This window comes from Lepidothrix coronata, unplaced genomic scaffold, assembly GCF_001604755.1.
Source record: "Lepidothrix coronata isolate B3197 unplaced genomic scaffold, Lepidothrix_coronata-1.0 Scaffold25, whole genome shotgun sequence".
In the NCBI taxonomy this organism is placed as follows: domain Eukaryota; kingdom Metazoa; phylum Chordata; class Aves; order Passeriformes; family Pipridae; genus Lepidothrix; species Lepidothrix coronata.
In genome coordinates, this window is record NW_016690205.1 from 2,500,971 (window position 1) to 2,516,184 (window position 15,214).

The 15,214-nt window shown below is 38.5% G+C and overlaps 1 protein-coding gene across 5 annotated transcripts in view; it reads right to left on the reverse strand.

The window, feature by feature from the left end:
• The window catches only part of ATE1 (arginyltransferase 1), a 75,165-nt gene that overhangs the window by 39,111 nt on the left and 20,840 nt on the right, over nucleotides 1–15,214 (reverse strand). For all 5 annotated transcript variants that reach the window (XM_017809232.1, XM_017809230.1, XM_017809229.1 and 2 more), the window contains exons 9-10: nucleotides 11,335–11,516; nucleotides 6,956–7,055 (exon numbers count right to left, since the gene is read on the reverse strand). In XM_017809232.1, coding sequence (XP_017664721.1) covers nucleotides 6,956–7,055; nucleotides 11,335–11,516 — 282 coding nt within the window. The remainder of the gene's footprint in view (nucleotides 1–6,955; nucleotides 7,056–11,334; nucleotides 11,517–15,214) is intronic.

The following is a 15,214-nucleotide window of genomic DNA, read 5'->3' on the forward strand; positions in this document are numbered from 1 at the left end:
AATTTGGCACAGCTTCAACACTTGCACTGAGGAAAAACTGTAATAATTTACCAATCACACACAGTAAAAGCCAATAGCTTAGGAAAAAAATAAAGTGATTGAGTAATTGCATTCACTATGCTTACCTGCTACGAATACAACATGGAAACTGCAATTCTGCTCTAAATAATTACATTTTCACTGGAAATCCCCTGTTAACATTCAGTTATGGCAGGAGCATCTCCTTATTTCTGCTTGTTGATGCTCATAATAATGTAGTTTTCACAACCTGTCTCTAGATGTCTTTAAGAAAAAAGAAACCTAGAAAGAGTCCTCAAACACTTTGTAGGAAGCTGTCAAAAGTCAAAAAGAAAAGCTTTTAAATACTTAATCACTAGCATTACATCAAGAACTAAAGAACCAATAATTTTTCCCCTGTGGTATTTTTATTCTGCCCCACATTCTCAGAGTTCTTTATTCCAACATGTTAAGTTCCATTTATTTAGTGTGGGCTTCCAGATAAGGAGAGGTGAAAGGAGAAAGCTTTTATGGAAGGAAAGAAACAAAAGGAAATAAAAAGGTAAAAAAAGAAGAGGGGAGCATTAAGCAGAAAGGACACTGGAATCCTGACTACAGCACCTGACTTCTCAGATCCAAAAACCAGACATCCAACGTTCCAGTCAAAACACAGTTGATAAAATACATGTAGACAGATAAGGACTTTTTGCATTAGTCATACTTTGAAGGAGTATTAAAGCAGCTTGATTTTCAGAAGCATTTAACACATACACTGAATCAATCATCCAAAATCCTCTTGGAAGTCTTGGCTGCTTCTAAAGACTTCTCAAAATCCCTTTGGGTTTTAATGCCTGAAGCCCAATATAATCCAGAGTAGGCTTTTTCTCCTTAGACACCAACCCAAACCATTAGAAGGAACACACTGGGTAAGGTCAGAGCTCTGAAGAAATCAATGTTCAATTTTAGCTGCTGAAGCTCATGTAGGGGAGTAACCCAACCAGTAGGGAAGTGCAGTGAGGAAATGGAAGGAAGGAAGGAGGGAGGGAGAGAGTTAAAAGTGATGTCAACAAGATAAAACCAGGGATTATCCCCCCCTACTTGTACAATTTATAATTTTCAGGGCTTTATTATTATATGGTTTTGTCTATATTATTTGCTGTTTCTTTTCAACAGTCTTGCCAAAAAAAAGCAAAACCACTGTGTTGTCACAACTTTTATTGCTTTCTTAGAGTAGATAATGGTTTTACAATGCAGATATTTCATTTCTTTATTATTAAATGGTATTGCAAACGACAACCTGGCAATCTGTGACAACTACTGGCTTTTCAGGATGTTTAGCTGACTATTTATGACCTGTTTATTAAAAAGAAAAACAAAACAAATTGTTTTGTACTAATTGGAATGCAGATTTGTTCCTGTAAACTGACAACATTAATCCTGGAAAAGCCACTAGCTCACATGCTAACAGACTTGAGCAGAGCAACTCCAGTCCTCCAAACTACTCCCAGCTCAGAATATTTTCCCATTATCAAGCTAAATAGTAATACCAGTGAGAAAAGGAGGCTGACAGCTGGTAGCAACTTCAATAATACTGAATAAATAGCCCATGCACAGATCTCTGTGTGTGGAACTGGTGACACATGAAGCAAAGCCGTTTGCTGCTCCATGGCAGAACCACGACAGTGTGTGCTCACCACCCCCAAAATCCCACAGGATCACTGTGAGTCACATCAAAGCTCCTTCCCTCACACATTTCAGCTTGCACAGCAAATCCCAGCTTATTGGAAAGGTTAACTAAATTCCACAGGCAGATATGAGGAGAGGGTCTGGACAAGCAGGGATGAGCCAGACCTCTGCAGATCCTGTGGATGTCCAGGCTACCACTGGATGCATTGTGCTGCTGCAGGAGGAGTGATGCTGAAATTCCTGAAAGCAGCCAAAGAAATTGCCTCTCAAGTGCCATAAAATTCCAGGGGCACCGCTTAGGACCACAGTCAGTAAGAGGTATTTAGTTTAAGAATGATTAATCACAGTTGAATCAGCCTTTTGTTTCTTTTTTGACATCTCAGGGCCCTTTCTAGTATTCCATCTATCTGAAGTCTGGCCATGACTTGATACTGAAGGAGACTGTTTGAAATAATTCCATTTACTTTGGCCTGCATACAAGTCTGGATAAAGGCTTCAGTCAAAACACCTCTTCACATCATAGAATGGTCTTAAAATGGCACACAGAGATAACACAGCAAGAAGACATTAAATCTGTTGTGCACTTCAAAGTACACTGAGAGTTATTTACCAGCATCAGTGGAGTGGCTTCAGGGAAAGCAGATTATTGACCAAAACAAGTACTGATACAAGCTCCAACTGCAGTATTTATGTGCAAATATTGACACAGAAGAAACCTCACAAAGCCCAGGACACTCACCTAGAAAATGTCACCAACAAATCCTTCCCAACACAAAAACCTAAGAGGAGAAAATTATTTAAACGTCAACAGGAGCCCAAAAGCAAATACAGCAGCAACTACACCAGAAACAAACCCAGCAGCTGTTTAGGGTCACCCCTAAAGAGACTCAAAATCAGCAAAGGACTGCAATGGAAAGAACAGAAAGGATCTCAAAGAGTTCAGTAGAGACTGGAAAATGTGAACTCTTAACACAGAGCCATAGAGTAAAATTTTTGACTTGAAAGATGCAGGGTAAAGCAGAATATTAGTAGAGGAAAAAAATCCAAGGTCATCTCAAACATCTCTCTGATATGGCTGCTTGCTAAAGGTGCTTCTTTTAATTCTGTAATTCTATAAATATGTTTGTAAACAAGTGTCTTTAAGTGAAAAACACTAACAAGTACACATACAGGACTTAAACACGTGAGAAGCAACCCTGAGACCAACCTCATCTGAAAGAAAAATACTTTCTTATACTTAAAATTTGATCACACACTCTAAAATGCATTAGGAAAAAGACTTTGCATCTTATGACTCCTGGAAAATTTTCCAGGAGACTATTTTCCAATGTAAGACCCACCACATCTAACAGAGCCTGAGAAGGTTTACCACAAGGTCATGAATTCCTTCAGAGAACCATTTTAATGTTGCATTACCCCAACCTACCCAGAAAAAAATGGAACAAAGCCATTGCTTCAGGTTTTTCCTTGGATTTTTCCATATTAAGAGTCAACAGGACTACAGAAATCCTTTTGTCTCAATTTAATGTAGATTTTACCAGTTTATAAATATTAACCCATACACGAGAAGAAATCTGAGAGAAGTTGGGAACTAAAAAATAGTCTAAATGTCACAATATATTCCCTTGTCCCATCTTAAAGTGATTTCCCTGGGACTCCACTGTTTCAAAATCCCGTTGCAATCCATGCCAAGGCTGCTTGGGGACAAAAGGAATGGGAACAGTGAGTCAAAAGGAAGCTTTATTTTTAAAAACCTCTGTAATTATGTCTGATCCATGGGTTAGATGACACTCTAACCATTCATCTTCCTGCCTGATAATGCAGAATTCTTCAACTCTGTTACTTAGCCACAGGAATCCTGACTTGGGATTGGCTTCCAGGACACTCAGGCCTCCAATCTTCCATTGGATTACACAGTATTCATGCCACAAATTGTACCATTTGTGGAAAGATAATCCTTCAGATGAGGAGGTCACACACTGACCCCCACATATTCTCTGCCAGTTTAGCCCCTGACCTGTTCAGCTGTAGCTAAAAATATTCAGCAGCTGCCGAATTTTATACCACAATATTATAAGAAATTAAAAATTAAAATTATACCATAGCTATACCAAACACCAGACACTGCTATATATGATCAGATATTACCAACGATTTAAAAAACAATGTTTGACTACTACTTTACAGACCCAAAAAAGTCAGAATCCAGAAGAGATGTCTACAGCTTGCACTGCAAGAGGGTACCCCTGCAGAGCAAGGCTTTAATGATTGCTGCTGGACGTCCATAGCTCCAACCCTGGAGCCATGTGCATCCCAAACCAAAATGTCCAGCCATGCCCTCATGTGCACAGCATTAAAGCATCAGCCTTGCATTGTAAGAGGAATACAACAGCTCATGGAACAGATTCCCAATTACTCCAAACACATCCTGTACAGCAGACTGAGTTTTACTCCATGCAAAGGGGAACACTTCCAAGCTCCTTAAATCAACATCCTGAAGTCCCTGTTCCTTATGCATCCCAATTCATCCCTCTTTAACCAGCAGCAAGAGACTCAGCTGTTTGGTACAAACCAGTAGCCAAGCCCAGGCACCTTTGCTAGAAGTTGTCTAGTACTGCATGGCCATCAAAAATCAAATGCAAGTGTCAGCTCAGGCATTTCCACTGATCACCCTGACTAGGAGAAGGAAAATTTTCAAAGATTTCCCGAATTCCATGACTCCACTGTAATAAATTTTGTATAATTTTATGTAGGTATGTGTTCTTCAGAAGACACTGCATGTTCAGAGAAGTGACACTGTGCTGAGCCTCCCTTTCTAAAAATTCTAGGATAAGATTTGCAAAGAAAATTACAAGCAAAGGATAAAACCCCAGTGGGGTTTGCTTTCCAGCTCCTTCTTTTTTTTTCCCCTTTATTTAATTTCCTTACCTGCCATCAGTTTAACAACAGTTGCCTACAGCCTCTCATTCTTTCCATTTTATTACCATTTAGGGAAGGGAGCCTCTAACATCTCTATTAAACTGTAATAAAGCAAAGTCTCCAGCATGTAATGCCTCTAAGTCAAGCAGGCATTACTGAAATTACTTAATCTGCAAAGTCAGTACTTGCCCACCCTACTTTACCATTCCCAATCACTTCCCAAGAGCAGTGGCATTATCCAGACACATTTCAGAGCTTAGCTTTAGAATTTGTTTTCGGTGTATTATTTCAGTGAGGGTAAAGTGGAACCACACAGAATTAACGTCAACTTGATTTTCAGTCACGTTCCTTTTGGCTACTTCTAAAGCAAATACACCCAGGAAAAGAAATATAAAATAGAATTGCAATTAATTTATTAAATTATTGCTCTGCCAATACATTATGTGTGTTTCTGTGTGTTCTAATTATCTGAGAGCAGGCTTTCTTCTTCTCCCCCCACAGCCCCTGCCCCAGCTTGAACTACCCAAGCACAACAACATGTGCAGGTTTCTGGGAGACTAAAATGTACATTCTACCCAATCACAGTCATATCAGGTAGTCATGAAGTCTAAGCAAGGGAAGAAAAAGAGCTTTTGTGGGGGAAACAAAAAGTAAAATACTCCCACTACAATCTATTCCATTTCCAACACTTAAGAATGAAATCCAGAAGCATTGTGGGAATCTTATATTCCTGATGGAATCATTTCCAAATACCAGCACTGGCCCAACAGAACAGATACCACATTAAGATAAATAATACCAATGTATAGTGGCTCTTGAGTTTAGCAATTAACTTGTATTTAAATATTTTGCTGGCTACTTTATTACATTTATTTAATCCATGTATACAAAGTTCATGTTTTTAATAAAACACTACAAGCAGCTGAACCCAAAGTTTCTTAACCATGACATATTTCAGAACTGGAACACTTTTTGCCATTATAGCCAGATTTGTTTCTTTTCCTAAGTGCCCTGGCAAACCAAAGGCATTCTTTTTACAAGTCTTGAACCCTGCAGGTTGTAGAACAGACAAAAGATGTTAAATTGCAGCGTCTCAACATGGACAACTCATCCCAAACTTTTAAAATATCTCCAAAGAGTAGAGAAAGTAATCAGAACCTGTGGTTCAAGCTGGTGATGTGACAGCAAGATGATTTCAATGGCAGAGGCAGTGCTTTCCAACTCATTTCCAACCCATTTGCTTCCCTCAAACTTAATATTCTCTTTGTTTGGCCAGCAGATGTACATGATAAATTCAAATTGGCAAAAGGGACACACACACACAGACAAACATCTTCTAAAAAAAATCTGAGGAAGGCATTTGTTATTTGTTATTTTCAGAAGACTGAATCCTTGTGGTCACCTGGAGTGTAGACCATAAAAAAAGCTGAAATGGTTTTTCCTTCACAACCCCCACTTTTAGTGAGCCTCACAATTTTTTGGGTATTTGCAAACTAGCTGAAAATATTGCAGACTTCTAGCACACTTTGAGGGGAAAAAAAGGGAATGAAAACACTGCACCTCTTACTCTAGATTCTGTGAGCTTTTTATCTTTTCACATTATTAACAGATATAAACGTGCAAATGTTCAGGAAATTGCTATCAATGTTCAGTACTTGGAATTGTATCATAATAATATTCAAAAGCAATGATACAGTTCCAGAGAAAAGATCTAAGACACAGAGGAAAGACACTCTTAAGCACTCGGGTCTAAACTGAGCTGAAGCCAAGAGGGTTTTACAAAGGAGGGTTGGTGACAGAGTGGTCACCCTCAACATCCTGGGGGTTCTCCTGGCCCCCTCCTCAAAAATCTGCTACCTGGCTCAAAATTGCTGCTCCCCAAACCTCTCACTGATTTCAGGGGCAGACAAGTCCCCCATCTTTAAAATAAAAACAAGGAGGAAAAGCCCAAGCTTTTCCAAGACCACGAAGGCATCTTATCACTGCCTCTGGTCACCAAGCAACAGTTCCACAAATATGCAAACCCAAAAAAGGGAGAATTGCAGTCTACTGGAAGAGATACTGTAAACAGAGATAACCAGGTAAGCCAATGACAAACCATTATCTGACACTCTTGAAAAGCTCTCCATGTGAACTGCTCTTAAGCCAAGCTGGAACAAACAGCACACGCAGCTAAATTAAAAAAAAAATAAAAATCCTAAGCCAAGTTAAATAGTAACCAACATTCACATTTAACCATATAAAGCCTACATTAAAATCCAAAAGGACACTTACAAAATATTATATTACTGTGAGCACTGTCAAAAGCTTTGAATAACAGTACACTAAGGAAATATGTAAAAACACACTTTACCTTGTACCTCATTTTGGGGCATGAATGAATGTAGAAACCCATATAATAAAAACAGAGATCAGGAGCTTTTTCATGAAGTTGCCTAGTAAAAGCAATTTCTCTGTGAAAGGAAAGAAAAGACTAATTACATTTGAATACGATTCTTACAGTTATTTTACCTCTTCATAGTGAAATATTTTACAGCTACCTGGCTCTTGATCTATTTAAAAGGACTAGACCTCTAAAAAATAAAATATGAAGATCATAAACTCCAAACTAATGTTTTAAAAAAAACCCACACATAAAAAACTGAAAATTAATACTTAAAAACCAAACAAACAAATCACCAAAATAAACAACACCACGTCAGGCTTAAAAATACTTTCATTTTTGTGCCTTGTCCTGCCAACTGCCAGACTTGAAATTTAAATAAAAGTGATTAAGAGCCTCTATTTAACAGCTTTCTTATTAATATTCATGTATACTGGAATTCTACAGAAATCTGGCCCATCTATTGCACAGACTGGCTAACCTGGCTCAGGAAATCAGAGTATTTTTAAAAAAATAAGCTTCAAGGATAAGCCTCTTGTTTGTTCCATCATTTGTGTTCCAACAATTTGCATGTAAAAACATCCATTTTTATGCAACAAAAGGTATTTTTCACCCATCCCATGAGTGTTGGTACAATTTTCTCCTTCATTTTGAAAGAAAAGTGTCAGTGTATTCCAAAATAAGTTTGCTTTTTATTTCACTGGCCCAAGGAAAGCAGCACTATTACAAAGGCTCAGTCAGTGCTTCCTCTATAAGGATCATTTTTACAGCATTTCTAACTTTGCAGATCGTTTTTGTAACCAATTTGGTAAAACATGGATGTTGGTTCTTGCTTTCAGTGACAAAGGAATAAGATGCTCATTGCAGGGGAGCTGGAGCAGATGAACTTTAAAAGGTCCCTTCCAACACAAACCCCTCTATGATCCAAGATATGAGTACATGCATATAGGAAGCATACACAAATACTGGAGATTCTTTATCATTTAATGTTAAATTAGTAATAAAGATGTTTAAATGTACTGAAAATTCAACATTTCAGTTGTGTGTAGTTTGCTGAGGCCTGTTCAAAAACAAGAGTCTGTCTAGAAACTGAATCTATTCCATAGCTTAAACCCCAGGAAAATACAACAGATTCCAGAAGTGAGATTTATACCTCTAAAAAAAGTACAAAGATGCACTTCCTATACATAATCTTCACAAGCCAGAGCATGAAATTAAATCACCTTACTGTTTTCATGCAGGTTATCCTGGACCTAATTAAACAAACACCTTCCTGCAATTCAAAAGCTGGAATACTGCAGGGGAAAAACATTACTGTTGAATTTCAAAATCCCTTAAAGGCTCTTTCCAATTGAACTATACAATAAGATCTAATAAAAGGACTCAAGGTTGAACAGAAAGTGAGACAGACTCCAATGTAATGAGGTAAAAATTGGGCTGCAGCAGCAGCAAATCTTAGCATGGGCAGCAATGCTTCATCCAACCAAATTAGTGCCTCTGATAGTAAAGGGAGCTTGAACCACTGCCAGTGCCTTCACATTCCTGCAGTCTCCAGTGCTGTGCTGTAGGAAAGGACCTTGAACTCCAGTTTGTCCTCTGTCCTCCATTCATCTATCCAGCCAACCCCACTCCAGGCACAGTTTTACTGGGAGGATGCTGTAACATCCTTTTCTTTCTGCTTTCCAGGAGGGTGTGCTGTGATCCAGGGCAGGAGAGTCCTCTGACTCCATCATTCCACACCAGGAACAGCAAGGATGTGTCACTGGATGGCACCACACCACCTGCACACCTTCTGCCTAAATCTTCCCTAAAGAAAAGGGACCACAGACTTGCAACTATCTTTTTGCAAACCTTTCATTTATGGTCCTCTCTATATCTATAAGGAGTTAAAATGGCACAAGAGGAGTCAGGTAGTGAGAAAAACATCCATCTCATCAACACAAAATTCAGATTTAGTATTTCAGTGCTACACAGCCCAATTCCAAAAGAAGTTCAAGTACCTGTCCTCCTGCTAAAGAGAGATTATGAATACTGTGATTGTCTACTGTTCATGATCTTAAGTAGCAGGGGGAAGGTTTAACTTTCTGATCATATGAACAGGAGTCACTCAGTATTTTGGGATGTTTGGTTTTTTTTTTCCTTTGGTAAGACTGGTATTTCCAAGCAGCTTCTTCCCCCCTCATTCTTTAACACATGCCTACATATTTCAAATGATCCTCAAATCCCATCCTTTCTACGACTCAGCAGCAAAAATTCTCCCAGTGGCATGAAGTGGAAGTGACAGCACTGCGAGGCAGTTTAACCTCCTCAGAGTAAAATTGGCAACAGCTTTGATGGTATCAGATTCCTCTGCAACTTCCTCAGTCCTCCCGAACTCAACTTTTTTTTTCCTCCCTCTTTGAAAGAAGAACAAGGCTGGCTCCCTCTAAGACTGTTGGGAACTTGTTTTTATTGCCTTGAATGCCACACAATTTATAAGCTGCTTTTTCACAAGTTGAGCCATGGTGCACTGACACAGCTTTAAATTTATTATACAGAAAATTTAAAATCATTTCGAGAATTCATAAGCATGGATTATGTCAGTCTATTATTACATAAAGTAATGTGATATGTACAAATACTAAAAAAAACAGCTCTTAGGAAGACTTAGTGTTTTATGTTATATGTTCAGCTTGCAAGGAAAAAATAGTCTAATTTCAAGTATCTAACGTATGTAATAAAATATTTCTAAAAATCTAACAGAAAATAGATCAATTCCAAGTCATAGGAGTTCCAGTGTTTTTCTACATTTGTTAATTCTGATTAATTCTATAAAATCACCAGTGGCACTGAAAGCCTCAGAAAAATGACACTTCAGACCCTTTTAGCTGCAGACCACTGGAGAAGCTACAGGAGCAGCTTCATTAATGCTCACAATGACTTTGAAGTTGGCCCTGATTTGTGCTGGAACTGCAGCAGATGACACCCAGAGGTCCCTCCTGACATGATTCTACAGTTTCTCCTTCATATAAAGATTATTCAGAAATCACAAAATTCACACCCAAGGGAGAATTGAAAAAAATAGAGATTTTGATTAGGATGTCTTTATTTCCTAAGAATCTAAACAAATTCAGATTAGACTTTTGAGAGATTAAATTGCACACGGTTTATTAGTTATAAAAAGCAAAAGTTTATGAAGTAACTGTGATACAAAGCTTCCTAAAAATAGTGTTTGGGCTTTATGTAGTTCCAGTCATGCCATTTACCCACCCTGTTGGGTAATAATAAAAATTAGCTGAGAAGCTCCACCTACAGAGGAGATGCCTCTCAAAAGATGCCTTGGAGAAAGAAGAAAGCTGGGCCTCACAACTCCTGTGCTTCTTTTGCACCTGAAGGAGCTCAGTGCAAACCTCAACAGGCAAAAAGAACTTGTGCTGCAGCTTCTCAAACTCAAACTTGGAAACAGATGTGTCTGCCATGAGGTTCAAACCCAGTTTGCTTCACCAGAACCTCCCTGGGAACACCACGTGTCTGTGACCAACTCACTTCATGTAAGCAGAGAAGCAAAAAGGTAAGGAAAAAAAATTGAGATGCACAAGTATTTCCACTCACTAAGGGTTTTTTTTTTTTTCCTCCTTATAATAATAATGGAATCATAAAATTGCTTATGAAAGAAAAACAGTAACTTGCAATTTCACATACAAGTCTAGTTCACAGTGAAAAGCATTACCCACTATTCCTACTGTTTTGCAAGGCTGTTGATAATTAATGTAAGGCTTTAAAATTCATAGGATTACTCTCTCCATCAGCCTTTCTAAAGGCAAAGATAATGAGATTAACATACCTGAAAAATATACTTAGTGCTAGTACAGCAGGAGACTACTAATGCAGAAGACAATGTTTTTTAGGTACTCTGTTATTTATGATCTCAATGTGCATAAAACTATAAAAGTGATTAATTTCATTTGCTGACTGAGCTAAGAAAAAGGTCAAAGGAAAAATTATTTCTACTCAAACAAAAAAGGGGCTTTTCCTGCTGAAACCAAGCAATACTAAATTATTTTCAGGGGCAATAAAAACTAGGTATTTAGTTTCTGAGTGTTTCCTTAATCTGTAAAAGTATTCAGCTAACGGGAAAGATACATCCCTAGTCATGATGACAATTAAAAATTTATTTGGAATGGGACCAACCACAGAGAATTTTAAAAAAAACCCAACAACAACAAAAAAAAAAACCCCAAACACCAGAAATACTTTGTTAGGTATAGTGTTACCAGTATATGTTTAGACTGAAAATAAAAGCACAAGTTTAGAGAGAGGTATCAATTCTTACTCTTACATCCAACCAGATAATGAAAATGTCCTCTTACCGTAATGCAGAGTAGACTCCCAAGGATAAGAAAGAAAAGTCTGGGTCGTAGTACAGGTAGACAGAGGACACACAGTAGGGCAGGATATCAATCACACCAACAGCAATTATCTTCCCATCCAGCCAGTACTGCTGGTGGAAAGATCCATAGCCACATTCCGGTCCATTCGGGGCATGCTCTGCCTAAGAGAAAACAGGAGAGGGACATGACTGTCTGACACAATTCCAGCAAGAAAGCAATTTTAGAAAGAATTTTAACACACAACTCAATGCTGTGAAAATTTATTCTGGCCTTCCGTGTTTAGGAAAAGAAGGAATTTGAAAAGCAGGGAAAACAGTGTTATTTCACTGGATCATTTGTGACTTTGCTGTATTTGTAATGGGTAAACCTCACACATCACACATCCCAAACACAAATATGAAAGAGCCATTGAGCATTTATGGGACTGACATGATCAAACCAGGTGATTCACCAAGTTATTAATGCATTATGACATGCAAGCAAATTCTGCAGACACCCTTTAATGTGACCAACCTACTCTGCAACAAGAGGCAAAGCCCAAGGGCAGAAAGGTGAATGCCATGTCCCTGTGCCAGCCCTTCCCAAGGACCATTCTTCTTCTCTCCTCTATGTCCCCAGGCACTGGCAGCTCTTTGGCCACAGAGCTTCTCACAGTGGCCATTAAATTTAGTTCAGAGGAGCATAAAAAGAAGTGAACAGTTAATTCTTTATGTAACATGGTTTACTCTCTCTATAACCGATGAAATACTTTTTATCTAAGAACCTGAAACTGTGTTGCAACAAAAATGTGTGGAACTACTACTTTGTCATCCCACATCAGAGTTATCTGCTGCAAAAACACCAAGGAACTGGCTATTGTTGTGTGCTGTGGTTCTGGATGTGAACTTTGCCTCTGGATGGGGTAAAGCACCTCGAGCCAGAAACTCATGCTTCGAGTTAAGAAGAAAATGATCTCCTAATTTAAACTGTATTACACAACCGACTTTGGCATTCCATTTTCTCCCACGTCAAGTTTACTTTAATCCCGAATTCCACTGTGCTCAACTTAATTATCCATCTAGTCATGTTTTCCACTGCATTGCCAGGTCTTCAGAAAGCTGCTTCTCACTCAATAAATCCGACAATATTGCCTGCTATTACCAACTGTTTTGCATTACAACAACAGAAGGTGGGTTTAATCAAGTATTTTGATACAGTAGCACAGGCTGAAGAGATGATGGGCAGGAGAAATTACTCTAATTGGTACCACATGTGTCAAAAGAAATCAGCCACGTGAGCAAAAAATCATTCCAAGTGACTCACCCAACCAGTAAGTCCCAAAACAAAGGCCACATAACAAAATGTTTGCATTTTTATATAGTTATATAGCACAAAACTAGATGTGGAGCTAGGAATACTCTAAAAGTGAAATGGTTAAACATTTGAGAGCTCCATCTGCAGTACATGAGGATATTAAAGTCAGATATAGCACATTACACTGGGTTATCTTGTTCAGGTAAAGCCTACTTATCCAACAGTTAAGGTTTCATTCTGTATCCTCAACTTTTCAGCAGAGCCAAATGAAATCACGTGGTCAGTGGTCCAACTTTTAAGCAGGGACACAGTCAAGTAAGAAATGTTGTCTAAGGATTTCTCAGCACAGGTCAGGTTCTTTTCTCAGCTATCAGGGTGCAGCCAGTGACAAAAAATGAAACATCTCCTCAAAGCCATAGGGAAATGTGATTGGTAATGAAACACAGACTTGCCTAAAGAAGTTTCAGTTAAAACAGATTTTCTTTCTTTGCCAAAAATTCGTCATATAGGATTTAATGGATGTTACAACAGATAGTCTCTTAGCCAGCATGGAAAAGATTTTCACCCAAAGCAAAGTCTCCTGAAGTTAAACAAATGTTGTGCCTGTGTGTGACCCCAAACCTCCAAAGAGCATCACATGGAACTGGAACTCTGCAAACTGAAGTTAAAAACTTCTGGTAAAGTACAACCTACAGTTATTTCACTAATGCAATTACAGTAAAATGTCATGAACATAAAAGGGTCTATGCTCGGTAACAAACATAATGAGCACAGCACTGATCTCAGGCAGAATGTTCAGGGATCCCCATTACATTAAGCAAATAACGTTTTAAAAAGAGTAAGACTTTCCTCCTCCTTCAAAAGTTCTCATACAATGTAATCCTTTGTAATGCTTGTCAGGATTACGTTTTCTCCCATTTCTCAATGAATACTTGGCTCCTTTAGCTTGATTTCCTAAGCACCATCCAGGCAATTTGACCTGAAACAGGTCTAGAATATGAAACATTTTCCTGAAGGAGGTTATAACCATTCCCTACTACTGACAGCTCCACTGGGACCATGTTTGTCAAGGGTGATGTAAAATATACCACTGACATCAGGTGAGCAAGACCCAGCAGAAGGGGCTTACCTTATCTAACTAAAATTATGCCTTAGCCTGGAAACAATCCAGAGGGACCCATTTATTTAAAATTAACAGTTTATACTCATATTTCAATACAATGAATTATTACAATCTGATTATATTGAGGAAAAAAAGAAAAAAATAACTAAATCCACGACAAACCCTCATAATTTTCTCTCCAGTGTTTAGACTGTAATGCAGAGAAAAATACAATATATTCCATTACACGTTAATTTTACCTGTTTTCATATTCTGCTAGCTAATGATTCCATGAACACATTTGATTGCTCATATTTTAAAACACATTATTAAAATTTAAATATTTAATAGAACTGGTATTATATATTGCCCAATTAGTACATCTCAATGTAATAACTGCTTATAATTGAACTTCAATGATGGTGAGAGTGCTCAATTATCTTCAAGGCACATTGGTCATTCTTTAATTTTAAGAGGTGTTTTACTTATAATTACCCAAAATGGGGCCTGCCCACACACTCCATGATTATTTTTCTCTGGAAGGTTTCACGAAATTTCATATTTTGAACTTCCATTTTACCCTCCCTGTGGATGGAGGGAGGAGGAAGTTATGAAGCCCATGCTATCCCTTAATCAGAGAAAAAAAATAAAAATAAGGCAGGAAACTCTTGACTCCCACACTCCAGTGGAAATTATTTGCCGAATAAGTAAAGTGATTAATTCCAGCAGTTCCTTTCCCAATGGCACACACACACAACCCACCATATGGCAGATTCCTATCCCTTGGCTAGCAAGGTATTATTCCCTTTTCAGTACCCTGTCCTCCTTTCATTAGGGATTATGGAGATGCTGTGAAAGCAGTTGACAAACACAGGCTGAGGCAGCAGAGAGGCAGCACTGCAGGTCTGTGTTAAGGAAAGCCAGCAATGCACCCTCTCTCAGGAAAAAAAGGCCAAAAGCATCCTGGGCAATGAGGAACACAGGAAATCCAATCTGAACAGAAGGACAGAGGTTTTAACTCAGAAGAGGGACAAATAATGGCACTGGTGGAGTCTCCACCCTTGGAGATGTTCAAAACCCACAGTCCTGGACAACTTTCTGCTCTTGTCTGCTCGAGCAGGGGGCTGGACTAGGTGATCTCAACATGTCCCTTCCAACCTGAACAGCTCCGTGATTCCAGATCAAAACAAAGTAAATCAAGTCACAGCATCGAAATATGACATTCCTTACAGAGGTAACTTCTGTACCTGACTGGAAAAGTCTGGAATTTGAGCTAAACTCACAGTAAGCTTAAAATCCTAAAAGGATTAGTGAAGCTGTGAGGGCACAAAGGACTTCAGTTGCAAGAGACTTTGAGCATCACTCTACAAACATCGTGGAGATGATGGAAAAAAAAAGCAACTTGCCAAAATCTCTACATGAAATGTGTTTTGATTTAGTCCCGAGCCATGTATCAAATGTAAG